Here is a 27,772-nt window from a genome sequence, read left to right as displayed (position 1 = left end):
CTGGATTCCTTGGCCTAGCCGACCGCGGTAGGAAAGCTTCCATTCAAGCCCAAGGAAAGAAACGAAAGAGGTAAAAGGGAAGAAAAAGGCAAGTTTCAGCACAGACAAAAACTGCCCCTTTCCGTTGCCAGGAAAACCTCAGAGTTCAAGCCCAAGGAGGGCGCCCCGCTGTCTCCCGGTTCTGAATGGGAGTTTCGCCGCTCCGGCACGATTCACATCGTAGCGAACAAAATGCAAAACACAGAGAGTTTCAGTCCTGCCACAGGTTTCCAGCAGAAACACTACTGCCTCCAAGCTGGGCGGCACAACAGAAGCGATCAATAGCCGTCTCCTCCTCCATTAATTTGTCTAATACTCTTTTAAAGCCATCCAAATTGGTGGCCAGCACTGTTTCTAGTGGCAAGGAGTTCCATAGTTCGACTGCACTGCATTAAGAACGACTTTCAGTTCTCTGTCCTGAATCTTCCAACGCTCAGCTTCATTGTGCACAAGTCCTAGCGTTATGAGAGGGAGAAAAGCGTTTCTCTATACAGTGGTACCTCGGGTTACATACGCTTCAGGTTACAGACTCCGCTAACCCAGAAATAGTGCTTCAGGATGAGAACAGAAATTGTGCTCCGGCGGCGCGGCAGCAGCAGGAGGCCCCATTAGCTAAGGTGGTGCTTCAGGTTAAGAACAGTTTCAGGTTAAGTACGGACCTCCGGAACGAATTAAGTACTTAACCTGAGGTACCACTGTATCCGCTTTCTTTGTACCATGCATAATTCTATAAACTTCTAGTACATTCCCTCTGACTCCAATCCCCCCCCCAAAAGCTGCAACTTTTTTCACAGGGGAAACGGCTCCATCCCCGCGATCGTTTGGGCTGCTCTTTTCTGAACAGAAAGCGTCGGTGCCCACCAGCTGAACCCAAACGCCACCAAGCGCACTCCTATTTGTGATTCTCAGAAAGTGCAGCCCAGAGGAATGCTGCCTCCAACTGAATGAGAGACTACTGCAATGCGCTTTATGTGGGGCTGCCTTTGAAGGTGACCCGGAAACTACAACTAATCCAGAATGCGGCAGCCAGACTGGTGACTGGGAGCCGCCACCAAGACCACATAACACCGGTCCTGAAAGACCTACATTAGCTCCCAGTATGTTTCTGAGCACAATTCAAAGTGTTGGTGTTGACCTTGAAAGCCCTAACCAGCCTCAGCCCAGTAGACCTAAAGGAGCGTCTCCACCCCCATCGTTCAGCCCGGACACTGAGGTCCAGCTCCGAGGGCCTTCTGGCAGTTCCCTCCCTGCGAGAAGTGAGGTTACAGGGAACCAGGCAGAGGGCCTTCTCAGTGGTGGCGTCCGCCCTGTGGAACGCCCTCCCACCAGATGTCAAGGAACTAAACCACTGACTTTTAGAAGACATCTGAAGGCAGACCTGTTTAGGGAAGTTTTTAATGTTTGGTGTTCTGTTGTGTTTTTATTATTCCGTTGGGAGCCGCCCAGAGTTGCTGGGGAAACCCAGCCAGATGGGTGAGGTATAAATAATAAATTATTATTATTATTCCAAGGAAAAACACACAAGAACGGTTCCACCCGACCTGTCAGGAATTGCTTTCTGACTTCAGATATTGGCGACCCCACATTAGAGGAAAAGCCACCCAACTGAAACAACTCAAAAACAGAACCTTCCTAATGCAATGCCACGCTGCTCAGTTCCTCGAATGCCACCATCCCCGATGCCTCAGAGGAAATGGGGAAAATCCATTTGGTGCTCTAGTGAGCAAGGCGCAAAAGAAGCGTCAAAACCAGGGTGTAAGGTGGCGCCCACAAGGGATCCTTGCAAAAGGTTGCCAAGGCCAGCTTGTGAGATTTTCTGCACGTATCTTGCTTTCGGATTTGTAGGTCTCACAGGCAGAAACCCAGACATACAACCAAATTCCCACACTGCAAATACACGTCCTTTGCTTCACCAACTCTGCATTATCCCATGTGTAAAGGTAAAGGTAAAGGTAAAGGTAAAGGTAAAGGTAAAGGGAGCCCTGACCACTAGGTCCAGTCATGGCCGACTCTGGGGTTGCAGCGCTCATCTCGCTTTATTGGCCGAGGGAGCCGGCATACAGCTTCCGGGTCAAGTGGCCAGCAGGACTAAGCTGCTTCTGGCGAACCAGAGCAGCGCACGGAAACGCCGTTTACCTTCCTGCCAGAGAGGTACCTATTTATCTACTTGCACTTTGACGTGATTTCGAACTGCTAGGTTGGCAGGAGCTGGGACCGAGCAACGGGAGCTCACCCCCGTCGCGGGGATTCAAACCGCCAACCTTCTGATCAGCAAGTCCTAGGCTGTGTGGTTTAACCCACAGCACCAGATGGCCTTGATGCTTTAGATGTCAATAAATTAATTGTAATAATAATAATAATAAATAACTACTACTACTACTTTACCACACATCAGGTGCAAATGTAGGCTGCATACATGCCATATATTCAAAGCACATTTCTCACACACTCCCAATAATCTTGGGAACTGTAGTTTACCCCCACAGAGCTATAATTCCCAGCACCCGATATTCTTTTTTTGGAGGGGGAGTTTGAAATGTATGCTGTAGATGCATCCACAGGCTTGGGGGGGGGGGAATCTGCCAATTTCCATTTTTTTTAGGTCCCCCCCATTTTTTCCAGTCTTAAATTTAGTGTTCCACACTCCTGCAACAGCTTGCAGGTTTTTAAACGCGTCAGCATTTTCCAAGCGCACACATTTGTGCTAGCAATTCCCCCTCCTACAATTCATTTCTGCATATTATTTTACCGTGCTCTCCCATAACATACCCATTTTGGCACACATTTCCTGGACAAAGAGCTGCACTGCAAAATGGAGAGGGAGGGCACCTGTAGTTTCACGTTACGGTGCAAACGGAATTGAATTTCCACCCCCTATCCCCGTGCAGATGCCAGGCACAAGGTAGGGCGAAATATCGCATGCTTCAAAAAGAACAAAATCCAATAGCAATAGATGGAAAGTGTTTCCTTTTCTCCCAGAATCCTAGAAACTCAGCAAAGCTGATGGGCAGACAAAAGTCAAGGACTCCTCTGCGCAATGCAGAACGTGCGGAACTCGCTGCCACAAGGTGCCGTTGGTGACGGCTACTAGCTTGGAATGCTATAAAAGTGGATGAGACAGAAATCACAGAGGAGAGAGTATGTTCCATCTCCATGTTCAAAGTCCACTGAATTCCAGGAAGTTTGTTGCCTTCATGTCCTGCCAAGAACATCAATAAGGTCTTGGTGGTAAAAAAAAGAAGTAAAGGACCCCTGGGCGGTTAAGTCCAGTCAAAGGAGACTATGGGGTTGTGGCACTCATCTCGCTTTCAGGCCGAGGGAGCAGGCGTTTGTCCACAGACAGCTTTCCGGGTCATGTGGCCAGCAAGACTAAACCGCTTCTGGCGCAACGGGACACCGTGACGGAAACCAGAGCACACGGAAACACCCATTTACCTTCCCACCACAGTGGTACCTATTTATCTACTTGCACTGGTGTGCTTTCAAACTGTTAGGCTGGCAGTAACTGGGACAGAGCAATGGGAACTCGCCCCGTCGTGGGGATTTGAACCGCTGACCTTCCGATCGGCAAGCCCAAGAGGCTCAGTGGTTTGGACCACAGCGCCACGGTGGATGAGGCCAATGACTCCTCTATTTCAGCATCCTGTTATTGCGGTACCCAACAAGATGCCCATTTACAAGAAGGCAGCAAGCGACAACCAGCTCTTTCTTCTTAATGCATCAATACAATCCTCTCTGTGAGTCTACTCAGGAGCAAGCCACCTGAATCCAATTGGAGGAGGTATACTCCCAAGTAAGTATCCTTCTTCCCCTCGCAAGCACTGGTTAAACCGGGATACACATTTAAGCCAATTCGGCCAACCTAGACTGCATCATCCCACGCTTAAAAATAACAGGAAAACCGCCTTTGATTTGAAATAGCGCATTGTAAAAGTTTTTAAGAAAAGGAACCAGCTGGGCAAACCAGCCTCCATTGTGTCCACATCCTAGGTGACTCCTATTTCTAGCAATCTACAGGCTGCCTGTTCATCAGAAAGCAGTCTGCGCATGCTCTACAGTCCTGTTACTTCAGAAGAAGCCAGGCTTGAATTCAACTCGGGCTCCTTGCCTTCAAGAAGAGAGGGCAGTCTAATTCACAGATGGCCCGATTTCACAGGCTGAGGCAGTGAGGGGTCTCAGTCGCTACTGAAAAATCCCAGCTGGTCAAAAGGGGGTTGGACTAGATATCCCCTGGGGCCCAACTCTACAATTTGAAAAAAGAAGACGGAAAAACAACTTGCCTTATATTGAAAGCGACATAGCTTGCGTGGTTCGTTGCCGGCGGCACCTCTGAGCAGTTCTGGGCAGCTTTTCATGCCTGGCTGTTTAAGAACCTGCGATGCCACTCCCGCCCGCCTCCCACTGCCAAATTTCCTTTTCTGTTCAGCTGCAAATCCTGCTTCCTGGATGACACACACACAACACACACCCGCCGCAGCCCAGAGGTACGATTACAAAACCATCCTGGGCAGAAGGTTTCAAGCCAGCCGCACGATTCGTTTCCTCCTTCGCCCCGCCTGTTTACAAACGAGCCTTACTGCCTGCAGCCTGGCGAATGGCAAGGATTTACTGTATTTTTTGCACCATAACACTCACTTTTTTCCTTCTAGAAAGTAAGGGGAAATGTCTGTGCGTGTTATGGAGGGAATGCCTACGGGTGGCATGCCTACGGATTTTCCTCCTCTAAAAACTAGGTGCATGTTATGGTCAGGTGCGTGTTATAGAGCGAAAAATACGGTAGTTTTAAAAGATCGGGAGCCTGGGAGGAAGATTTAGGCCAGGGGTCAGCAAACTTTTTTTTATCATTATAAAAGAAGAAGATTGGAACATGTTTATTGAATATATGGGGCTGGGGTTGTGTATATTTGAAAACATTGACAGCATTGAGATAAATTCAGTGTTTAGTTTAGTTTATGTAAAATATGCAGGGATTTATGTTATGCAAAACAAACCATGGAAAGAGAAGAAGGGAGATCATTTATATTTTAGGGTTGTTTAAATGAATACAGCGGTACCTTGGGTTAAGAACTTAATTTGTTCTGGAGGTCCGTTCTTAAGCTGAAACTGTTCTTAACCTGAAGCACCACTTTAGCTAATGGGGCCTCCCGCTGCCACCGCACCGCCAGAACACAATTTCTGTTCTCATCCTGAAGCAAAGTTCTTAACCCGAGGTACTATTTCTGGGTTAGCGGAGTCTGTAACGTGAAGAGTATATAACCTGATGTATGTAACCCAAGGTACCACTGTACTCTAAATTGTAAAACAGAAAGGGAGCTGGTCCACTGTCCGTCAGAACTTGTGGGGGGCTGGACTATATTTTGGGGGGGGGGGGGGATGAACGAATTCCTATGCCCCACAAATAACCCAGAGATGCATTTTAAATAAAAGCACACCTTCTACTCATGTAAAAACACCAGGCAGGCCCCACAAATAACCCAGAGATGCATTTGAAATAAAAGGACACATTCTACTCCTGTAAAAACACGCAGATTCCTGGACCATCCGCGGGCTGGATTGAGAAGGCGATTGGGCTGGATCCGGCCCCCGGGCCTTAGTTTGCCTACCCATGATCTAGGCGGTGGCTAAACTGCCAAGCCAAAGCGGCTGAGGAATTTACAGAGGGGTGCATCTCAAACAAAGGAGCTTTGAAAAGAGAGAGGCTGGCATTTAAAAAAATGCCAGTCCGAAAAACGCTGAATTGAAACTTATCGAGAAGAGAGGTTTTGTCAACTCTGGCCAGAGAATCGGGCCTTGCTGTTCTCAGAAAGTCGTCCAGAGAGGGAAACCCGCAAACAGAATCCCAACAAAAATGCACAGTCTCCTTCTGTGGTTTTCAAAAACTGGTATAGTGGTACCTTGGTTCTCAAACGCCTTGGTACTCAAACAACTTGGAACCCAAACGCTGCAAACCCGGAAGTAAGCGTTCCGGTTTGCAAACTTTTTCCGAAGCCGAACGTGCTCCGTTTTGAGTGTTACGCTTCCGATTTGAGTGCCATACGTCTGTTTTGAGTGTTACGCTGAAGTCTGCCTTTTTTTTTGCTTTTTATTTTCCGTTTTTGTTTTTGCGGCTCTTTTTTGTTTTGTTTTTGTGACTGTGTGGAGCCCAGTTCAGCTACTAATTGATTGATTGTATGCCTGCAGTACATTGTTTATTGCTTTCATTTTCTGGATCAATGGCCTAGTAGTTAGACAGTAAAATTCATGTTAAATTGCTGTCTTAGGGTTTGTTTCTAAAAGTCTGGAACAGATTAATCCCTTATGCATTAGTTTCTATGGAGAGGTACGCCTTGGTTTTGGAACGGACTTCCGGAACGGATTAAGTTTGAAAACCAAGGTACCACTGTATTCAAGAAGTATTGCAGAATCTGACCAGGGATTCATGTTTGCAGTTTTTTTGTCAACCAGGCAACCCTGGTCAGGCTTTGGGGTTCGGCAGCTGCGGAATCGAAACTTTGGAACTCCCTCCCTTAGGAAGCAGCTGGTGGCAGGATGCCCACCAATCCAGATGGCATCAAAAGAGAATTACAGTGGTTCCTTGGTTTTCAAACTGCAAACATGCATTTTATATCTAACAAGACCATTGATCCATTAAATGAAAGCAATAAACAATGTACTGCAGTCACACAATCAATCCATCAGTAGCCGGACTGGGCTTCACACAGTCATAAACAACAAAAGAGCCACAAAAACAGAAACGCAAAATAAATAGCAAAAACAGACAGATTTCAGTGTAACACTCAAATCGAAAGTGTAACACTCAAAATGGAAGCGTAACACTCAAAACGGAGCATGTTCGGCTTCCGAAAAAAGTTCGCAAACCGGAACACTTACTTCTGGGTTGGCAGTGTTTGGGTTCCAAGTTGTTTGAGTACCAAGGCGTTTGAGAACCAAGGTACCACTGCAGCCAAATTCGAGGAACAGCGGGCTATCAAGAGCAGGGGTCAGCAAACTTTTTCAGCAGGGGGCCGGTCCACTGTCCCTCAGACCTTGTGGGGGGCCGGACTATATATATATATATTTTTTTTGGGGGGGGTGAACGAATTCCTATGCTCCACAAATAACCCAGAGGTGCATTTTAAATAAAAGCACACATTCTACTCATGTAAAAACACGCTGATTCCTGGACCATCCGTGGGCCGGATTGAGAAGGTGATTGGGCCGGATCCGGCCCTCGGGCCTTAGTTTGCCTACCCATGATCAAGAGCTACTAGCCTGGATGGCTGTTCTCTGTCTCCACAGTTAGGGGCAGCGATGCTTCTAGTTGCGGGAAACTGCTGAAGGAGAGAGTGTTGAAGAACTAGGAGTTCCTTTGATCTCAGATTTTTATTTCTTGCAAGCCAATTACGGTCCCACACAAATCCATTCCAGCTCCACAAACCCGCTTTGCCAGAGCGCCCTGAGGGCAAACCTTGTTCCGTAAAACTGTAGGCCAAATGTTTAAAATGACATTTGTAAAAAAAACAGAAGCATTTTTGTTAAGGATTGTTGGAGAAGACCTGCCAAGAAAAATAAAGAATTTGTTTATGTATGCAACGACAGCGGCAAGAGTCTTGATAGGGCAAGAATGGAAGAATGAGGAAACCCCGACAAAAGAACAGTGGCAAGAGAAATTAACGAACTATGCAGAACTGGCGAAACTGACACATAAATTGCGAGATAAAGACAGCTGTGACTTTAAAGAAGAATGGGAACTTTTTACAGTCTATTTAAAAAGACAACAAAATGAACTAGACTCCTTGGCAGGTTTTGAATAAACATACACAAATTTGTTGGATTAATATGGTGGATAGATAATATAAGGATGTATGTTGCTGTTGTTTAGTCGTTTAGTCGTGTCCGACTCTTCGTGACCCCATGGACCAGAGCACGCCAGGCACTCCTGTCTTCCACTGCCTCCCGCAGTTTGGTCAAACTCACGCTGGTAGCTTCGAGAACACTGTCCCACCATCTCGTCCTCTGTCGTCCCCTTCTCCTTGTGCCCTCCATCTTTCCCAACATCAGGGTCTTTTCCAGGGAGTCTTCTCTTCTCCTGAGGTGGCCAAAGTCTTGGAGCCTCAGCTTCAGGATCTGTCCTTCCAGTGAGCACTCAGGGCTGATTTCCTTAAGAATGGATACGTTTGATCTACTTGCAGTCCATGGGACTCTCAAAAGTCTCCTCCAGCACCAATAAGGATGTATACAATTTTGCAATATGCAGAGAACAATATGGGATAAGAAATCAGGGAGAGGAGCTGAGGGAAATCCGGGGGGGGGGGGGGGGAGAGGGTATGTTGGGGAGGGGGGAAAATGAGAGGGGGAAATAATGAAGATGATTTGTATTGTTGATTTGTTATGTTAAATTTGTTAATTATTATTTTTTTAAAGTAAAACTGTAAGCCAAACCAGTTAGCCAAAGAACGCAAAACCCTCTCCTCGCGTGCTGCAGCCACCAGGCATTTGCTCTCTGGCAAGAATGCAGCTCAGCAAAAGCATCCCACGGACTCCCGTTGCTTCAGGGAAGCGCTAAAGGAGTCCTAACAAAAGCCTCTTTGTATTCTCAGGCGCTCTTTGCTCTTCGTAGGCGAGGAGATGCCAAGCCGATCCTCCTTCGCTTGATGGACCAACCCGAGCGACCTGGGACAGAACATTCCTGGACCAGCCAGCCAGAACCGGAGCTTAGGTGGGAGACGGAGGAGGGATAGACGATGCACACAATTTATTCTAGGGCTCAGGAACCTCCAGCAGCTCTCCAAGGACATATAAGAGCATGGCGGCTAACAGATTGAGGTTGAATCCTGACAAGACAGAAGGACTGTTTTGGGGGGACAGGGGGCGAGTGGGTGTGGAGGACTCCCTGGTCCTGAATGGGGTAACTGTGCCCCTGAAGGACCAGGTGCGCATCCTGGGAGTCATTTTGGACTCACAGCTGTCCATGGAGGCGCAGGTCAGTTTTGTGTCCAGGGCAGCTGTCTACCAGCTCCGTCTGGTACGCCGGCTGAGACCCTCCCGCAGACTGTCTCTCCAGAGTGGTGCATGCTCTGGTTATCTCCCGCTTGGACTACTGCAATGCGCTCTACGTGGGGCTACCTTTGAAGATGACCTGGAAACTACAACTAATCCAGAATGCGGCAGCTAGACTGGTGACTGGGAGCCGCCGCCGAGACCACATAACACCGGTCCTGAAAGACCTACATTGGCTCCCAGTACATTTCCGAGCACAATTCAAAGTGTTGGTGCTGACTTTTAAAGCCCTAAAGGCCTCAGCCCAGTATACCTGAAGGAGTGTCTCCACCCCCATCGTTCTGCCCGGACACTGAGGTCCATTTCCGAGGGCCTTCTGGCGGTTCCCTCCCCGCGAGAAGCCAAGTTACAGGGAAGTTACAGGGCCTTCATGGTGGTGGTGCCTGCCAAGTGGAATGCCCTCCCATCAGGTGTCAAGGAAATAAACAACTATCTGACTTTTAGAAGACATCTGCCCTGTTAAGGGAAGTTTTTAATGTTTGATGTTTTATTGTACAGTGGTACCTCAGGTTACAGATGCTTCAGGTTACAGACGCTTCAGGTTACAGACTCCGCTAACCCAGAAATAGTAGTTACAATGGTACCGAGGTACCACTGTACTGGGAAAATGAATTAGATAGCACGCTGTAAATTTTAAATTGCTTTTCCATAATTCCTCCCATTTTTGTAGTTCAATGGGGTATCCAAAATCCTGGTGCACATCACCACGTCTATCAGCAAACCACAGATCTCTGGCATTCTCCCCAGAGCTCCAAAGCTGCCCTGTGTGGGACACTTTGGTTAATGTAACACAGCTCAAAGCAGCCTTAAAGTTTCCAGGCTGCAATGACTGTCTTCTAACTTCCTCCTAGATGCAAAGAATTGATGAGTGGCATGGCTTAGGAACTGCTGAGGTGGCCATTTTTCGGTCAGTGACCAGGAACAGCTATTTAACTCATGACAGGGAATAACCTTGAGAAGTTATGGAAACCTTAGCTGCTCGGTGCGCAAATGCCTGTTTTAATGGTAGCTTCTTGTGGCTGAAAATGGAGAACACCAACTGCAGGGTGTGTGGGGTTTTAGGGGACGGGTAGTATCTGGATAAGGGATGTGTGTGGCGCTGTGGGTTAAACCACACAGCCTAGGACTTGCTGATCAGAAGGTCGGTGGTTCGAATCCCCGCGACGGGGTGAGCTCCCGTTGCTTGGTCCCTGCTCCTGCCAACCTAGCAGTTCGAAAGCACCTCAAAGTGCAAGTAGATAAATAGGTACCGCTCTGGCGGGAAGGTAAATGGTGTTTCCGTGCGCTGCTCTGGTTCACCACAAGCGGCTTAGTCCTGCTGGCCACATGACCCAGAAGCTGTACGCCGGCTCCCTCGGACAATAAAGTGAGATGAGCGCTGCAACCCCAGAGTCGGCCACGACTGGATCTAACGGTTAGGGGTCCCTTTACCTTTAGTACCTGAATAGAGGACACGTCGTGCTCTTTCTGGAGTAGTTTGTTCACCATTGGTCCCCATCCTGCGCTCAGCTCTCACCTGGGGCTCCTAGAAGCTGTCTGCATGCGACAGCGGCCACATTCCCGGGAAAAGGCTTCGACTGGTTGTTTAATCCCAGTGCCAGATTTACGTAGAAGCTAAGCAAGCTATAGCTTAGAGCCCCACTCCCTTGGGGGACCCCAAAAAATTAAAGAAAAAACCAACTGGATGTACATTTCCAAAATATAATACAAAAAACAAATAAAATAAAACCTACATATATTGTGTTGTGTAGGCTCCTAGGATGTAAGTCAGGCTTCCTCAAACTCAGCCCTCCAGATGTTTCGAGACTACAATTCCCATCATCCCTGACCACAGGTCCTGCTAGCTAGGGATCATGGGAGTTGTAGGACAAAAACATCTGGAGGACCAAGTTTGAAGAAGCCTGATGTAAGTCATGGGCCCCGCCTGCTAGCCTGCTCCATAAAATATCACTGGTTTGCTCGTTTCTATATACAGTGGTACCTCAGATTAAGAACTTAATTCGTTCTGGAGGTCCGTTCTTAACCTGAAGCACCACTTTAGCTAATGGGGCCTCCTGCTGCTGGCACACAATTTCTGTTCCCATCCTGAAGCAAAGTTCTTAACCTGAGGTAATATTTCTGGGTTAGCGGAGTCTGTAACCTGAAGCGTCTGTAACCCAAGGTACCACTGTATGGGGTGCCTACATTATGCATGAGCGAATGGCTTGAGATACCTATTAGGTCAATAAATTGCCATCTAGCATATTGTTAGAGCTTAATAATTATTTCACTATTAATATACTTCTTCTGAATTGTATTTCAGTTCAATAATTATTTTGATAAAATACATATTTTGTTATTTGCAAATGGCTTGAGATACCTATTAGGTCCATAAATGACCATCTAGTGCAGGGGTCTGCAACCCGCGGCTCCGGAGTCGCATGTGGCTCTTTTACACCTTTGCCGCGGCTCCGGGGCGGATACTAGCGAGGGGAGGAGGCGCATTGTGCGCCCCGACACTCCCCACTGTGGTGGGCGCTGTACTGGCTGTGACGTCGCATGGGGGTGGTGCATGCGTTAGTCACGCACCGTCCCGACGTCACCTTCCCGCCCGCCCGCTACATTGTAAGGGGCATGTACGCTGGTCACTGCATTGAAAGGGGGCATGTACGCTGGTCACTGTTTTGAAGGGGAGTGAAGAACACACACACACAAAAAGGTAACTTGTTAATTTAACGTTTATTCTGGAGTAATTCTGAGGGGTCAAACAAAGAAATAATAATAAAAAGTGACAAAATTTATTTTTATAATGACGAGTTTTGCGGCTCCGTTTTTTTTTCTTCGGAAACGGGTCCAAGCGGCTCTTTTTGTCTTAAAGGTTGCATTTCCCTATGGGCTTGCTTTGCAAGACGAAAAACGAAAACGTCTTGCAAGTTTGTTTCTTTTTTCTTAGCACCGTTAATACAGTTGCGACTTGACTTTGAGGAGCAACTCATAGAACGCGGTGTGGTAGCCTTTTTTGAAGTTTTTGAAGACTTTGGTGATTTTTGAAGCTTTTCCAAAACTTCTTTTAAACTTTTAAAACTTTTTTGGGGGGGGTTGAATTTTGGGTTGGGGTGTTTGGAATTCAAGGACTTGGTGTTGGGGAGGGGTTTGCAAGAATCTGGAAGCTTGTGTGTTTTTTTTCTGCGTTTTTATGATTTTCTGTGACCATTGGGCCACTCTGCTGTTTTTTTAAAAAAAATTCTGGATTTGAATTTCTGTGTGGTGGGTGGCTGGGGGAACAGTTGAGGAGGGATTTGCAAGAATCTGGAAGCTTGTGTGGTTTTTTTTCTGCATTTTAATGATTTTCTGTGACCATTGGGCCACTGCTATTTTTTTAAAAAAAAATCTGGATTTGAATTTCTATGTGGTGGGCGGCTGGGGGAACAGTTGAGGAGGGGGTTCTTCAGCAAGAAGCAAAGAGTGGAAGAGGAACCTTCTTCGAGTTGTCCCCCAGAGTCTTAGAAAATGTCCTGTACACTTTGTTGATTTTTAAATGTTTTTCTGTCATGTTTAGAAACTTAATTTATTGTTCCTTCAATTTTTGAAATGCTCTTTACAGTATGTATGACTTTAAAGAGCACTTAATAAACTCTTGTTGTACCAAATTTGGCTTTGTTTGGACTTTTTTTGACCATAGGAACGCATTAATTGAATTTCAATGCATTCCTATGGGATTTCGTGCTTCGCAAGACGAAAAATTTGCTAGACGAAAAAACTCGCGGAACGAATTAATTTCATCTTGCGAGGCACCACTATAATTGTGGGTCCAATGGTCAACAAGGCGGTCTCTGCATATGCCATAGAGAGAAGTGAGGGGCAGATGCCGTTCATCCACCTGGGAAAGGAGCCGCTCTAGAAGAAGGAAAACTCTGATCCTGAACCTCCACTGCCTTGAGGGATATCTTCAGGAGAAGAAAATGCTCTGGAGTAAACACTACACAAATCCAAAATGGAGTCCCTCCTGCAGCCAAGCTGGGGCCAAACGTCCTCCTCTGCTTTCCTCAGCGAGGCCGAGAACGGGGTCTTGTCGTCTGGGCAGCCCAAGACCTCCATACACACTGCTAGAGGTTTAATTGCTGCACCACCGGCGTAGCGGTGGTCGGACTATAACTCCCATCATCCCTGTCCATTGGTTAAACTGACTGTGGTCGATGGGAGTTGTAGTCCAACAACATTTGGGCGCCCGAGGCGGGTGAAATCCCTGTTAGAAGGCCAGTGTTGGAAACAAGAGCTTGGAAAGCAGAAGCAGCAGCATGACATGATCCTGGAAGGTCAGAGCTGGTCCTGAATGGGGTAACTGTGTCCCTGAAGGACCAGGTGCGCAGCCTGGCAGTCATTTTGGACTCACAGCTGTCCATGGAGGCGCAGGTCAATTCTGTGTCCACGGCAGCTGTTTATCAGCTCCATCTGCTACACAGGCTGAGACCCTACCTGTCTGTGGACTGTCTCGCCAGAGTGGTGCATGCTCTGGTTATCTCCTGCTTGGACTACCGCAATGCGCTCTACGTGGGGCTAGACAGCTAGACTGGTGACTAGGAGCAGCCTCTGATACCATATAACACCGGTCTTGAAAGACCTGCATTGGCTCCCAGTACATTTCCAAGCACAATTCAAAGTGTTGGTGCTGACCTTTAAAGCCCTAAACGGCCCTGGCCCTGTATACCTGAAGGAGCGTCTCAACCCCCGTCATTCTGCCTGGACCCTGAGGTCCAGCACCGAGGGCCTTCTGGCAGTTCCATCCCTGCAAGAAGCAAAGCTACAGAGAACCAGGCAGAGGGCCTTCTCGGTGGTGGAACCCGCCCTGTGCAACGCCCTCCCATCAGATGTCAAAGAGATAAACAACTACCTGACATTTAGAAGATATCTGAAGGCAGCCCTGTTCAGGGAAGCTTTTAATGTGTGACATTTTAATGTATTCTTAATCTTTGTTGGAAGCCACCCAGAGTGGGTGGGGTATAAATAAGTTGTTGTTGTTGTTGTTGTTGTTGTTACAGGTCATCCAATCCAGCTCAACGCAGGATGGAACTGCAATCTTCAATGACAGGTGAGCACATCAATGTGTCCATTCAAGGAGGGCCCACAACCTCACACTTTCCACTTTCCTTCCCTGCTTTGGGGGCAAATCATCTGTTCTTTGCAGAGAACCACATCCTTGAGAAAACCATAATGGGGACACCTAGTGGCCAAATGGCACAACTACATCGGAGCGCTGGAATCAGGCTTACAGACACACCTAAAGCCCTTTCCCCAGGGGTAACTGTAGTTTACCCTTTGCAGAGCTGCAGTCCCCAGCACCCTTAGCAAACTACAGTTCCCAGGATATATTTTTGTGTGGGGAGGGTGTGTGCTTTAAATGCAAGGTGCGTACGCAGCTAGAGTCAGACCACCTAGCTTAGATTCGCCAATAAAGAGCAAAACTCTGGGGAATCTTAGGACTGAGAAATTGGAAGGGACCCAGTGGGTCATCTAGTCTAACCCCCTGCAAGGCAGGTGGGGCATTCCCAGCCCTACCTGGAGCTCCTGGGCATAGAACTTGGGTTTTTTCCATGCAAAGCATTCCATGCCGCCTTAGAAAATGTACATGAAATGTGTTCTCATCACCAAACATGGCAGGCAAGCTTTATTGCCAAAGGATTTTGCCCTTTTTGCCCTGCTTAGACCATCCTCCTAGCATTCTTAAAGTTTTAAGACTCGGCATCTGATCTTGCTTTTTTCCTCATCCCTCCCAGTTCTGCTTTCCTTTGCTGCTGCATCTCTTAGACTGCAAGCCTGTGGGCAGGGACTGTCTCGTTTTTTACTTGTCTGCATGCAAGCCTATCTGGAAGTCTATTCAGCTAAAGAGCAGGGTGCAATTGCAAATAAATAAGTCAGCAACAATGCCACACCTCCGACTTCTCTCAAACACCTCCTCAAAAGATCCATCTTTAACCTCAAGCCTTCCACGGGTAAGCTCTCAGTCTCCATGCCCTACTGTAACTAAATACAACAAGGCACTGCATCCCTTGCCTCCACTCCCTGCCTTTCTCTGTTGTTGTCTTTCATGCAGTAATCTCCTGGGAATAAAAAAAGGCTTTTAAAAAATAAATGATCAAACCCAGCAGTTACTTCTCACTTTCTTCCTAACACAACTTTCTGCCCTAACACAGCCATATCTGCACTAAACATTTAAGACGCATTACAATCCCCAGAACTCTTTTTTTTTGGGGGGGAACGCTTTACCCCCTGCAGAACTACCACTCCCAGCACCCTTAAAAAACTACAATTCCCAAGATCGTGGGTGGGATGAAGGAGCCATGCGCTTTAAAATATGTTCTAAATGTACTTGTACAGTGTGGATTTGACCACACAGGAAAACATCCAGGCCTTTGCTGACACAGTATCAAGTCGAGAAATTTCTGTACCTTTGACAAGAGTAAATCAAGAGCTCAACAGCCACATCCTCCTAAAGTTGCATCTCAGCAGATTGTCCATAGCGCAGAGCTGACCCCTCTCTGTCTCTTTGCAAACTCTGTTCTTTCCCTGACACTTTTTGCACAGCGACGGGCAGGGGAGAAATTTATAGAGAACATTATGATACGATAATCTTTACTGTCATTGTCCCATACAGAACAATGAAATTGAAAAAATCTACATCAGACATTCAAAAACCAACAAGCCTGCTATCCCAGCTATCCCAGCCTGGTTAACCCCCTAAAAACTCTGATACCCCACAATTAAATACAATATACTCCCACAGAGAATACCTTACACTGCGTTTAAAACCAAAATCGCATTGGGATAGAAAATGTTTCTCAGGCAGCTAGTCCTAGTCTTTATAGCCCTGTACCTTCTTCCAGAGGGATGTGGGTGGCACTGTGGTCTAAACCACAGAGCCTAGGGCTTGCCGATCAGAAGGTCGGTGGTTCAAATCCCCACGACGGGGTGAGCTCCCGTTGCTCGGTCCCTGCTCCTGCCCACCTAGCAGTTCGAAAGCACGTCAAAGTGCAAGTAGATAAACAGGTACCACTCCGGCGGGAAGGTAAACGGCGTTTCCGTGCGCTGCTCTGGTTCGCCAGAAGCGGCTTAGTCATGCTGGCCACATGACCCGGAAGCTGGACGCCGGCTCCCTCAGCCAGTAAAGCGAGATGAGCACCGCAACCCCAGAATCAGCCATGACTGGACCTAATGGTCAGGGTTCCCTTTACCTTTTACCTTCTTCCAGAAGGCAGAAGATGAAAGAGATCATTGCCGGGGTGCGCACTATCCTGCGCTATCTCTGCAGCTTTCTTATGACACCTGGAAGCATAGATTTGATCCAAGGTGGGAAGAGTGCACCCAATTACTCTCTCTGCAGTCTTTACAACCCTGGACAGCATTGTTTTTTCCCTGGCCGTGCAGCTCCCAAACCACACACACAGACCATAAATTAACACACACTCAGCAGTCCTCGGGTCCTTTGAGAGATTGTTTTTCCGGAGGATTCTCAGAAAATATAACCTCTGCTGTGCTCTCTTCATCAGGTCTTTACTGTTTTTCTCCCCAGGTTAGGTCACCTCTCAACTCCATTCCCAGAAATCGAAACACCGAGACCTGTTCCACACACTTCCTCTCAATAATGAGTTTCGGATTACGTTCAGTCGCCCACAACTCACCCACAGGGAAGACAAAGGCTCATTCTGCTAGAAGGTGGGGTCAGGCGATACCAGCAAGGCACGACCACTGGGCAAGGACCTCAGCTGAGCTGCGCATCGTTTTCCTCTGTGAAACACAAATGGCCTTTGCTCCCCTGTCTGGCCCTTCCCCAAAGTCCCAGCCCTTCAGGAGAATTCTCAGGCTCACATGCTTCCCTGTTGACGGAAGTCTCCCAGGCCAACCCTTCGGATTTGCTCTCCCAAGGAAGGAAAAAAAAATAGAAAGGCACATCTATGTCTCCCAGGATGCACTGCGAGCGCATTCCTGGTGTTCATGGAAACTGCTTGAATGGCAGCCAAGCGCTGTATGCCTTGGCAGAAGGCCGCAGCGGCTGTTGTTGAACCTAAGCTAGCAAGCGTTTGAGAGAATTAAGAAGCAAGGATACATACATCACAGCTGACAGCTCTAAGCTGGAAAGCAGAAAGCAGACACTGGGTTCAGCATCCGGGACGGGAAAAACAGACATTGTTCTGCAACAAGGATAGGAAGGGTCCTCGCCCCCAAAGAGCTTACAATCCGACTGGCAGGGGGCAGGAAGTTTGGATGGTTACACAACCGCACGCTCAAACTTGACATTTTGAAACGTGGAACTTAATTGCGAGGGATCTGTTTGGCATTCACATTGTTACCTAAACTGAGTTTGTAGCTTGCCCTGCAAGAATGCAAGGCAGAGGATATTACTGAGGGTGCAATAGCGTTTATGGAGGAGTACATTTTGCTCTAGGGACACGGGTGGCGCTGTGTGTTAAACCACAGAGCCTAGGACTTGCCAATCAGAAGACAGGTGGTTCGAATCCCCGTGACGGAGTGAGCTCCTGTTGCTCAGTCCCTGCTCCTGCCAACCTAGCAGTTCGAAAGCACATCAAAAGTGCAAGTAGATAAATAGGTACCGCTCTGGCGGGAAGGTAAACGGGGTTTCCGTGCGCTGCTCTGGTTCGCCAGAAGCGGCTTAGTCATGCTGGCCACATGACCCGGAAGCTGTATGCCGGCTCCCTTGGCCAGTAAAGTGAGATGAGCGCTGCAACCCCAGAGTCAGGGGTCCCTTTACCTTTACATTTTGATCTGCTCCTCAACGCAAATCAAAACTCAGCATCCAACCACGACTGGTCACCCCACCAACACCCCAGAGTTCTCTTCCCTGGGGAAACCCAGCCAGATGGGCGGGGTATAAATAAAAAAATATTATTATTATTACTATTATTATTATTTTTCCCTACCCTTTTTCAAAAGAGGGAAATTGGGTGGTGTTGGTGATGGGAGAGATAAGCAACCCTCTTCCAGCGTAAATCAGCTTCTGCGTCTGGTCGCCTGGAGGATGTCGCTGCTCGTCATAGGCGAGCGGCCGTTCCGCAGCTTGCACAGCCCATACAGGTGCCCGTCTCATTTACCCATCTGTGCAATCAGGAGGAGGAAACCAGGCGATTCAGAGCCGGTTCCTCCGCCGGAGAGAAAGCAGGCCTTGGTTAAGTTAATAAGCCGGGTCTCCGGGGAGCCGGGCAAAAGCAGCCAGCAATATCATCCCGCTGCCGACCTGGGAGATCGCACCCATCCACCCCGGCTGCTCCCCGGACCAAGGCTGCTGAGTGTAAACGAACCCAGCCTAATGAATTAATTAATGCCTCCCCAGGGCTGCCTTTGTGGCTGCGAGGGAAGCGGCCACAGATTGCTGGAGGGTGCAGAGCCAACACCGGCAGATGTTAGGGGGGTGGCTGGTGGCGAGCCGGCGATTGACAAGACAGCTAGCAGCCAGCTAGTTGGACCATCCATCAGCCGCCCTTCTCAGGCTCCGCTTTGCAGAGAGACAAGAGGAGCAAGACACAGACAGGGGAAAAGATGGCGCTGGACCACCCCATGAGACCGACGCTTTGTCCCTTCAGCGGGTCGCCCTCCTTGCTGTTATGCTACTCCCGGACCGCTCTGAGTCAGCTGATAGAGGTAAGGAGAAAGACCCCTCAGGGAAAAAAACCCCTGCACAGAATGGAATTATTCTCCTTTAACTGCGTCTGGCACCAGGGCAACTCAGAGACCCTGTTTGGGTTTCAGGTGGTAGCAGCAAGCCAGAGGGGCTTGGTTAAGTCAGTTTTCTTCCTATGATGATCCGGACTCTGAATTTTGCACCCCGAGAGAGACAGCTGGTTTGTCTGTACTGGGGGAGACCTAGGGGAGAAAAATCAAGTTTCTAGGTCTCATGGCCGAGGTATAATAATAATAATAATAATAATAATAATAATAATAATAATAATAATAATAATTTATTTATTTATACCCTGCCCATCTGGCTGGGTTTCCCCAGCCACTCTGGGCAGCTTCCAACAGAACACCAAAATACAATAACCTATTAAACATTAAAAGCTTCCCTAAACAGGGCTGCCTTCAGATGTTTTCTAAAAGTCTGGTAGTTGTTGTTCTCTTTGACATCTGGTGGGAGGGCGTTCCACAGGGCGGGCGCCACCACCGAGAAGGCCCTCTGCCTGGTTCCCTGTAACTTGGCTTCTTGCAGTGAGGGAACCGCCAGAAGGCCCTCGGCGCTGGACCTCAGTGTCTGGGCAGAACAGTGGGGGTGGAGACGCTCCTTCAGGTATACTGGACCGTGGCCATTTAGGGCTTTCAAGGTCAGCACCAATACTTTGAATTGTGCTCAGAAACGTACTGGGAGCCAGTGTAGGTCTTTCAAGACCGGTGTTATATGGTTTGTAAGAAAGCTTGCCCAAGTCTGAGAAATGTGGCGCTGCCGTTTGTTTGGGGAATGCACAGCGCATGTAAGAGAGAACTTATTTTGAAAACGTGCAAAGACTACTTCTATCATCGCCATGTAACTACAGCTCCCCCCCCACACACACATAGAGGGTGAGCTGCCAAATCAGTGGGTATTTTCTTCCAGATAGGGTTAAGCCTCTGCGGTTGTGTATTTAAAGATTTGCCCTGGACCCCATAGAGAGGGCAGGTGCTATCCTCCCTCTTTGTCCTGGGGCAAGTCTGTCTGTCTTGAACGGAAGGAAAAAGGAGGGGCGATCCTCAATAATTATATTTTCTTTCAAATTAGTGTGCTGTTCTCCAGGGGTGGAGATGCCCTGGTCATTAAGGCTGTATAGAGAAGAGGGCTATTAATGGATACTAGACGCAAATCAGTGTTAGAAACAGAGATAGAAAAGCTAATCGCCAAATAACACCTTAAAACTGGGTTACGGTCAGCAGAACAGAATGTCTCGGTGCCTTTTCCCCTTCAATGAGAGTTGCTCTTGTTGTTAATTTTATATACTGTTTTGTATTTTAAAGAAAAAAATCTCAGTGCAGTTTACAACACATTAAAACATCAAATACAACAATCCAGAATTAAACAAATTCAAGTTTCAAGGAAAATATTTCAGATCCTTCTCTAATGGACAATTGGCTTTCCCTTTACAGTGCTACCTTGGTTCTCAAACTTAATCCGGACGTCCGTTTCAAAACCAAAACGTTCCAAAACCAAGGTGCGCTTTCCCATAGAAAGTAATGCAAAAGGGATTAATCCGTTCCAGACTTTTAAAAACAACCCCTAAAACAGCAATTGAACATGGATTTTAGTATCGAGACCATTGATCCATAAAATGAAAGTAATAATCATTGCACTGTAAATAAGACAGTATTGTACAGTGGTACCTCAGGTTACATACGCTTCAGGTTACAGACTTCGCTAACCCAGAAATAGTGCTTCAGGTTAAGAACTTTGCTTCAGGATGAGAACAGAAATTGTGCTCCGGCGGCGTGGCAGCAGCAGGAGGCCCCATTAGCTAAAGTGGTGCTTCAGGTTAAGAACAGTTTCAGGTTAAGAATGGACCTCCGGAACGAATTAAGTACTTAACCTGAAGTACCACTGTAGATGATAAAAATTAAAACTATTTTTTTTCCAATCAATCAGTAGCGGAACCGGGTTCCACACAGTCACAAAAACAAAGTAATTGAAAAAGCCTCAAAAACAAAAATGCAAAATAAAAAGCAAAAACAAAAGCGCCAAACTTTATCCGTTCCGGAAGTTCATTTGACTTCCAAAATGTTTGAAAACCAAGGCGCGGCTTCTGATTGGTGCAGGCGCTCCGGAAACAATAGCCGACAGCCACATCGGTCAATTGGCTTCCGAAAAACATTACAGTGGTACCTCGGGTTAAGTACTTAATTCGTTCCGGAGGTCCGTTCTTAACCTGAAACTGTACTTAACCTGAAGCACCACTTTAGCTAATGGGGCCTCCTGCTGCAGCCGTGCCGCTGGAGCACAATTTCTGTTCTCATTCTGAAGCAAAGTTCTTAACCTGAGGTATTATTTCTGGGTTAGCGGTGTCTGTAACCTGAAGCATATGTAACTTGAAGTGTATGTAACCCAAGGTACCACTGTACGTACTTCCAGATTTTCAGTGTTTGAGAACCAAAGCGTTTGAGCACCAAGGCATTTGAGCACCAAGGTACCACTGTATTTGTTTACCTGCTTAATTTTTAGAGCTGCCCTATAGCAGAAGAACTCTAGGGCGGAAGTGTGGTATAGTGGTTAGAGTGTTGGATTAGGACCTGGAAGATCAGCGTTCAAATCCCCACTCGGTCCTGAAGCTCACAGGATGACCTTGGAGTCAGTCCCAGTCTCTTCACCTACCTCGCAGGGTCGCTGTAGGGATTAACTGAGGAGGGGGGTTACTGCGAATGGGGTAACTGTGCCCCTGAAGGACCAGGTGCGCAGCCTGGGAGTCATTTTGGACTCACAGCTGTCCATGGAGGCACAGGTGAAATCTGTATCCAGGGCAGCTGTTTACCAGCTCCATCTGGTACACAGGATGAGACCCTATCTGGTCGCAGGCTGCCTCGCCAGAGTGGTGCATGCTCTGGTTATCTCCCGCTTGGACTACTGCAATGCGCTCTACGTGGGGCTACCTTTGAAGGTGACCTGGAAACTACAACTAATCCAGAATGCGGCAGCTAGACTGGTGACTGGGAGCGGCTGCCAAGACCACATAACACCGGTCTTGAAAGACCTACATTGGCTCCCAGTACGTTTCCGAGCACAATTCAAAGTGTTGGTGTTGACCTTTAAAGCCCTAAACGGCCTTGGTCCAGTATACCTGAAGGAGCGTCTCCACCCCCATTGTTCAGCCCGGACACTGAGATCCAGCTCCAAGGGCCTTCTGGCGGTTCCCTCACTGCGAGAAGCCAAGTTACAGGGAACCAGGCAGAGGGCCTTCTCGGTAGTGGCGCCTTCCCTGTGGAACGCCCTCCCACCAGATGTCAAAGAGAACAACAACTACCAGGCTTTTAGAAGACATCTGAAGGCAGCCCTGTTTCGGGAAGCTTTTAATGTTTGATGTATTATAGTATTTTAATATTCTTTTGGAAGCCGCCCAGAGTGGCTGGGGAAGCCCAGCCAGCTGGGCGGGGTATAAATAATAAATTATTATTATTATTATTATTATTATTATTATTATTAGGTGGGAGATAAAGGCAAAAAATGAGCTCTTCTGCTGACCTGCTTAAGAAAGCTGGAGGGGTCAGCCAGATGGAGGTGTCAGTCACAAACCAGGCATCCCGAGATCTCAGCCCTACTTTTCATGAACAGGTTCTCTCTCCAGCATATTGGCTTGGTTATGTTCTGAAGTTCTCACCCTGGGCCAGCAGGGGGATACTGTAGATAGTTTTCACTCAGGTCCACATATGCAAATAAGGAGTTAAAAGTGACGTTCAGTGATTGGCTAGTTACAGAAAGATTGTTACTGTTGCCTTGTAAAGGTAAACGGACCCCTGACCATTAGGTCCAGTCGTGACCGACTCTAGGGTTGCGGCGCTTTATTGGCCGAGGGAGCTGGCATACAGCTTCCGGGTCATGTGGCCAGCATGACTAAGCCGCTTCTGGCGAACCAGAGCAGCACACGGAAACGCCGTTTACCTTCCCGCTGGAGTGGTACCTATTTATCTACTTGCACTTTTGTGCTTTTGAACTGCTAGGTTGGCAGGAGCAGGGACCGAGCAGCGGGAGCTCACCCAGTCACGGGGATTCGAACCGCCGACCTTCTGATTGGCAAGTCCTAGGCTCTGTGGTTTAACCCACAGCGCCACCCGCATCTCTACTGTTGCATTGTAGTGGAGCTCTATATAAGCAGGCTGGCTGAACCCTTCAGTTCAGTTCTGTTCTGGCCAGTGAATAAACAAGAGCTGTTTGAAGAATCGCTGTGTCGTCTGATATGTTCACCCACAACCTAACAGGCTTCATGTTTTATTGTTGCTTTCGCCCACTTGTTGATTTTAAAATAAATAGATTTTAGAATGCTGGGTTTTATTGTTGTTAGCCGCTCTGAGCCCGGCTTCGGCTGGGGAGGGCGGGATATAAATAAATTATTATTATTATTATTTATTGCTTGCATTTTATTGTTTGCTGCCTTGATTTATTTTTTTTCTTTTATGGGAAAGGAGGAGACAGCTGTTGAAAATAAGTAAAGGAATAACCAAACACGCATGTCTGAATTAGCTCTTCTCCAATTTTAAAACACCCAGAACGCCAGTTCCCTAGTGCTCCCTTAGTACCAAAGGAAAAAAAACAAGGACATTTTAGCAAATTCAAAAAACCTGCCAGGACAGAAAACTTACCCCTGAAAAAGAGGACATGTCCTGGAAAAAGAGGACGTATGGCAACCCTGGGCCAACTTGTGCTTAACTCCGGGTGAATAAAAAGCTACAAATCTGCCCATGAGCTTGCCAACTTGGGTAGGTAAAGCCCCTCAGTTATCTGAGGCAAATTCAGGCCAGTTCTTAATCCAAGCATATCCCAAACTTCCCATCTCAGAAGCAAGTTTGCAAAACCTGCTCCAGATTCAGACCATCATTAACAGCAATTAGCTCCGCCCATCGGCTCACCATCGCTGAATATTTAAAGCAAGCACCAGTTTCAAACACAGAAGGGGAAATTGGAGGTACAGTGGTACCTCAGGTTAAGTACTTAATTCGTTCCAGAGGTCCGTACTTAACCTGAAACTGTTCTTAACCTGAAGCACCACTTTAGCTATTGGGGCCTCCTGCTGCTGCTGGGCCGCCAGAGCACAATTTCTGTTCTCATCCTGAAGCAAAGTTCTTAACCTGAAGCACTATCTCTGGGTTAGCGGAGTCTGTAACCTGAAGGGTATGTAACCTGAAGCATCTGTAACCTGAGGTACCACTGCATTGTTCAAAATATCACTATCACCACCATTATTTCATAAAATTTATACACCTCTTGATGGTAAAAAAACAAACCGTTTACTAAAAGGAATAAAACAATATAGTTACCACTAAGTAATAATTTAAGACATTTGAAAAATTATAACAACAACACGCTAAAAAGAGATGAAAACTCACATCAACTTTCTAAACACCTGGCATATTTAACAAAAATGTTTTTGGCAGGTGCCGAAAACAGTATAGTGATATCAATAGGAAAGGAGTTCCAAAGTGCAGACGCTGCCACACTAAAAGACTGGATTCTTACAACCCATACAGCACTTTTTAAGAAGTTGCCCTCTGAATTTGCTTCCCGCAGACCTTTTGCCATGATTATTAAGACTCCCTGGTCCTGAATGGGGTAACTGTGCCCCTGAAGGACCAGGTGCGCAGCTTGAGATTCATTTTGGAGGCGCGGGTCAATTCTGTGTCCAGGGCAGCTGTTTATCAGCTCCGTCTGGTACACAGGATGAGACCCTCCCTGCCCACAGACTGTCTCACCAGAGTGGTGCATGCTCTGGTCATCTCCCACTTGGACTACTGCAAGGCGCTCTATGTGGGGCTACCTTTGAAGGTGACCCGGAAACTGCAACTAATCCAGAATGCGGCAGCTAGACTGATGACAGGGAGCGGCCGCCGAGACCATATAACACCGGTCCTGAAAGACCTAGATTGGCTCCCAGTACGTTTCCGAGCACAATTCAAAATGTTGGTGCTGACCTTGAAAGCCCTAAATGGCCTCGGCCCAGTACACCTGAAGGAGCGTCTCCACCCCCATCGTTCTGCCTGGACACTGAGGTCCAGCGCCAAGGGCCTTCTAGTTGTTCCCTCCCTGCGAGAAGCCAAGTTACAAGGAACCAGGCAGAGGGCCTTCTCGGTAGTGGCACCTGCCCTGTGGAACGCCCTCCCACCAGATGTCAAAGAGAAAAATAACTACCAAACTTTTAGAAGACATCTAAAGGCAGCCCTGTTTAGGGAAGCTTTTAATGTTTAATAGGTTATTGTATTTTAGTGTTTTGTTGGAAGCCACCCAGAGTGGCTGGGGGGACCCAGCCAGATGGGCGGGGTATAAATAATAAATTATTATTATATTATTATTATATTATTAGAGGCAAAGCACCTCTGTCTACCAGGTCTTAAGAGGCAAACAGGGAAAGATGGGTTGCAACGCACACTTCTTGTCTCAGAGAGCAAATATTGTCTTAACCCAAGTCCCAGATCTGACTCCCAGAGGCAGTGCTTAAGTAACACAAAAGCTGCCGCCAAAAGAACACATTTTAACCACAAGTTTGCATGCAAGACATCTTCACATCTTGCTATCCAAGTGTCACACATCCTACCTGAGTTTTGTCCTGGGTCCCTGGTCAAATCTTGGTAGCCTCTTCTAGGCCACTGTGTCCTTTTGAAAAGCTTGTTTTCCCCTTCCTTCCCTTTCCCTCTTTTTGCATCTTCAAGAAAGACTTTGCTTCAATTTCCTCTTTTTATAAAGCTCCCATTTGGAGAGGAGGCGGGTCTAAAAAGCAACAGCCCCGCCTCCTAGCCAAACTGACTGACCCTGGAACTTTGCAAAAGATGGAGGCCAGTGAATGGGGAGAGGAATTCTCTTGCATGAAGCTAGATGCCTACATTTACGTGGGAGTAAGTCCCATTCAATTATCTGGGGCTGAATGCTGAGTAGAAAGTGCAGTGTAAAGACTTCCTCGTGGGCTACAGGTTCACTGGGGTTTGAGAAATGAAGAAGAAGAAAAGGAGAACTGTTTATTCCCACCCACCACCACCAAGATCTGCAGAAAAGAATGTGCGTTAAAGATTCCTGTAAAATTCCTAAGGTTGCATAACTAGCAATAGCAAGGTTGCCAGCTGCTTTTAACAGGAGAGCTCCTGTCCCTTTAATATTTGGTCACTGGGAGGAAAAGCGGCTTTTCTACTCAAAGGGCTGGGAAAGGACTATTGGACGCCCAAGGAAGATGAATGTTGGAAGATTCAGGACAGAGGAAGAAATGATTTATTCGCACAGTGCTTTGTTAAATCTGCAAGTGCAGCTTTCTTCCGATTGAAATGCAGAGTGTTTGAGGACCGGGACATTCGCAGGGAAAGCAAAATGCTTGTTTGCAAAGCTGTTGTACTACCAACCTTACTGTACGCTTGGGAAACATGGACCACTTGTAAATGCCATCTCCAGCTCCTCGAAAGATTCCATCTATGGTGTCTCTGGAAAATTTTACACATCACTTGGGAAGACAGGCAAACTAATGCCAGTGTACTGGAAGAAGCAAAGACCACCAGTGTCGAAGCAATGATTCTTCAACATCAATTTCGTTGGACTGGTCATGTTGCGCAGATGCCTGATTATCGTCTTCCAAAGCAACTACTGTACTCTATTCCCAGTTTAAGAATGGAAAGTGAAATACCAGTGGACAACAAAAGAGGTTTAAAGACGCTCTCAGGGTGAATCTTTAAAAATGTAGTATGAGCACTGATAACTGGGAAACACTAGCTTGCAAGCGCTCCAGTTGGAGAACAGCTTTTATCCTTGTCCCGTAGTTTATGTTTCAATTTTGCCAGTTCTGCATAGTCCATCAGTTTTTCTTGCCATGATTCTTTACTTGGAATTTCTTCAGTCTTCCATCCTCGTGCTATTAGGACTCTCGCGGCCGGCCGTTGTCGCATACATGAAGATGTTTTTCAGCTTTTTTGGCAGGTCTTTCCCTACAATCCCTAACAAAAATGCTTAAGGTTTTTAAACAAATGTTAGATGGAACATTTTCTTCAATTTGTTATATATCATTTCCCAAAATTTTTAAATTACATTACAATCCCACCACATATGATAAAATGCCCCCTTCTTTTCCTTACACTTCCAACATATATTTGAACTAGTTTTGTACATTTTCCCTAACTGCACTGGTGTCATATACCATCTGTACATCATCTTCATATAAGGCGACGTGGGTTTTGAAGACACTCAAACTCAGGACGCAAGGGAGAAACGTGCTAAGAGGAAGGCACGCTTGGCAAATCCACACTGATCAACTCCCGCCCGGAAACCAATGTCCCCACTGTGGAAGGACATGTGGATCCAGAACTGGCCTCCACAGTCACTTACGGGCTCACTGTTAAGACCGTGTTCATGGAATACAATCTTACTCAGCTATGAGTGATCGCCAGAGCAGGAACTGTGGACTCCCTCCAACAGGAGGCAGTGATGCTACCAACCTAGATGGCTTTAGAAGGTTCCCACAAATTCCTGAAGGAGAGAGGGCTATCGAGGGCTGGCAACAGCTCTACCTGGAGCTAGTAGGGCTTGAACCGGGGACATTGTGTGTGCAAAGCAGATGTTCTGCCACTGAGCCGTGCCCCTGGGGCAGGAGGTTAACCCAGCCTGACAACTCTCCTCTCCTTCCTTCCACTGCAGTCTTCTCTGCAGACATCAGGAAGCTTTTAGCAGTCTGCTGAGAAAACACGCCAGCTCTTAATAGCCAGAGATCGAGTTGCAGGCACCAGGCAGAAGGCACCAGGGATGGGGGCAGCCTGGCCACCCTGCGCTCTCATGGCAAAGGGGTGGATCCTGCAGGCAAGATGTGTCCAGTTCTGAGGGATATTGGCAGGCTGGAAGGTGGGCAGAGCTTGTTTCCTGATGCTCCAGAGGATAGGAAATGAAAAGATGGATTCAGATTCCCAGGAGATTCCGACGAAACATTTAAAGAATTTCCTGATGGTAAGAGATGTTCGACAGGGGAACGGACTCCCTTGCAAGATGGTGGACTCTCCTTCGTTGGAGGATTTCCAACAG

The 27,772-nt window shown here is 47.3% G+C and overlaps 2 protein-coding genes across 5 annotated transcripts in view; one reads left to right on the top strand and one right to left on the bottom strand.

Annotated features, from left to right (window-relative positions):
- The window catches only part of ALS2CL (ALS2 C-terminal like), a 93,883-nt gene that overhangs the window by 55,334 nt on the left and 10,777 nt on the right, over nt 1–27,772 (bottom strand). The window contains exon 1 of one of the 4 annotated variants that reach the window (XM_083466697.1): nt 25,320–25,444. The exons of 1 other annotated variant lie outside the window; for it this stretch is intronic. Coding sequence is in view for 1 of the 3 variants with exons in the window: in XM_083466695.1 (XP_083322821.1) it covers nt 4,320–4,394 (75 nt within the window). In the remaining 2 variants the exon portion in view is untranslated. Of the gene's footprint in view, nt 1–4,319; nt 4,453–16,733; nt 16,970–25,319; nt 25,445–27,772 lie in introns of those variants that run through there. 2 more of the 4 variants (XM_083466696.1, XM_083466695.1) reach the window with 2 other exon arrangements.
- TMIE (transmembrane inner ear) overlaps nt 18,199–27,772 on the top strand; it is a 35,921-nt gene continuing 26,347 nt past the window's right edge. The window contains exon 1 of the mRNA XM_083467306.1: nt 18,199–18,708. Within this exon, the coding sequence (XP_083323432.1) occupies nt 18,607–18,708 (102 nt within the window). The 5' untranslated portion in view covers nt 18,199–18,606. The remainder of the gene's footprint in view (nt 18,709–27,772) is intronic.

The sequence above is a fragment of the Podarcis liolepis genome (genome assembly GCF_965112155.1).
Source record: "Podarcis liolepis genome assembly, chromosome: 12".
Taxonomy (NCBI): Eukaryota; Metazoa; Chordata; class Lepidosauria; order Squamata; family Lacertidae; genus Podarcis; species Podarcis liolepis.
Note: the sequence above shows the minus strand (reverse complement) of the source record. Positions and strands in the feature narration are given on the sequence as shown.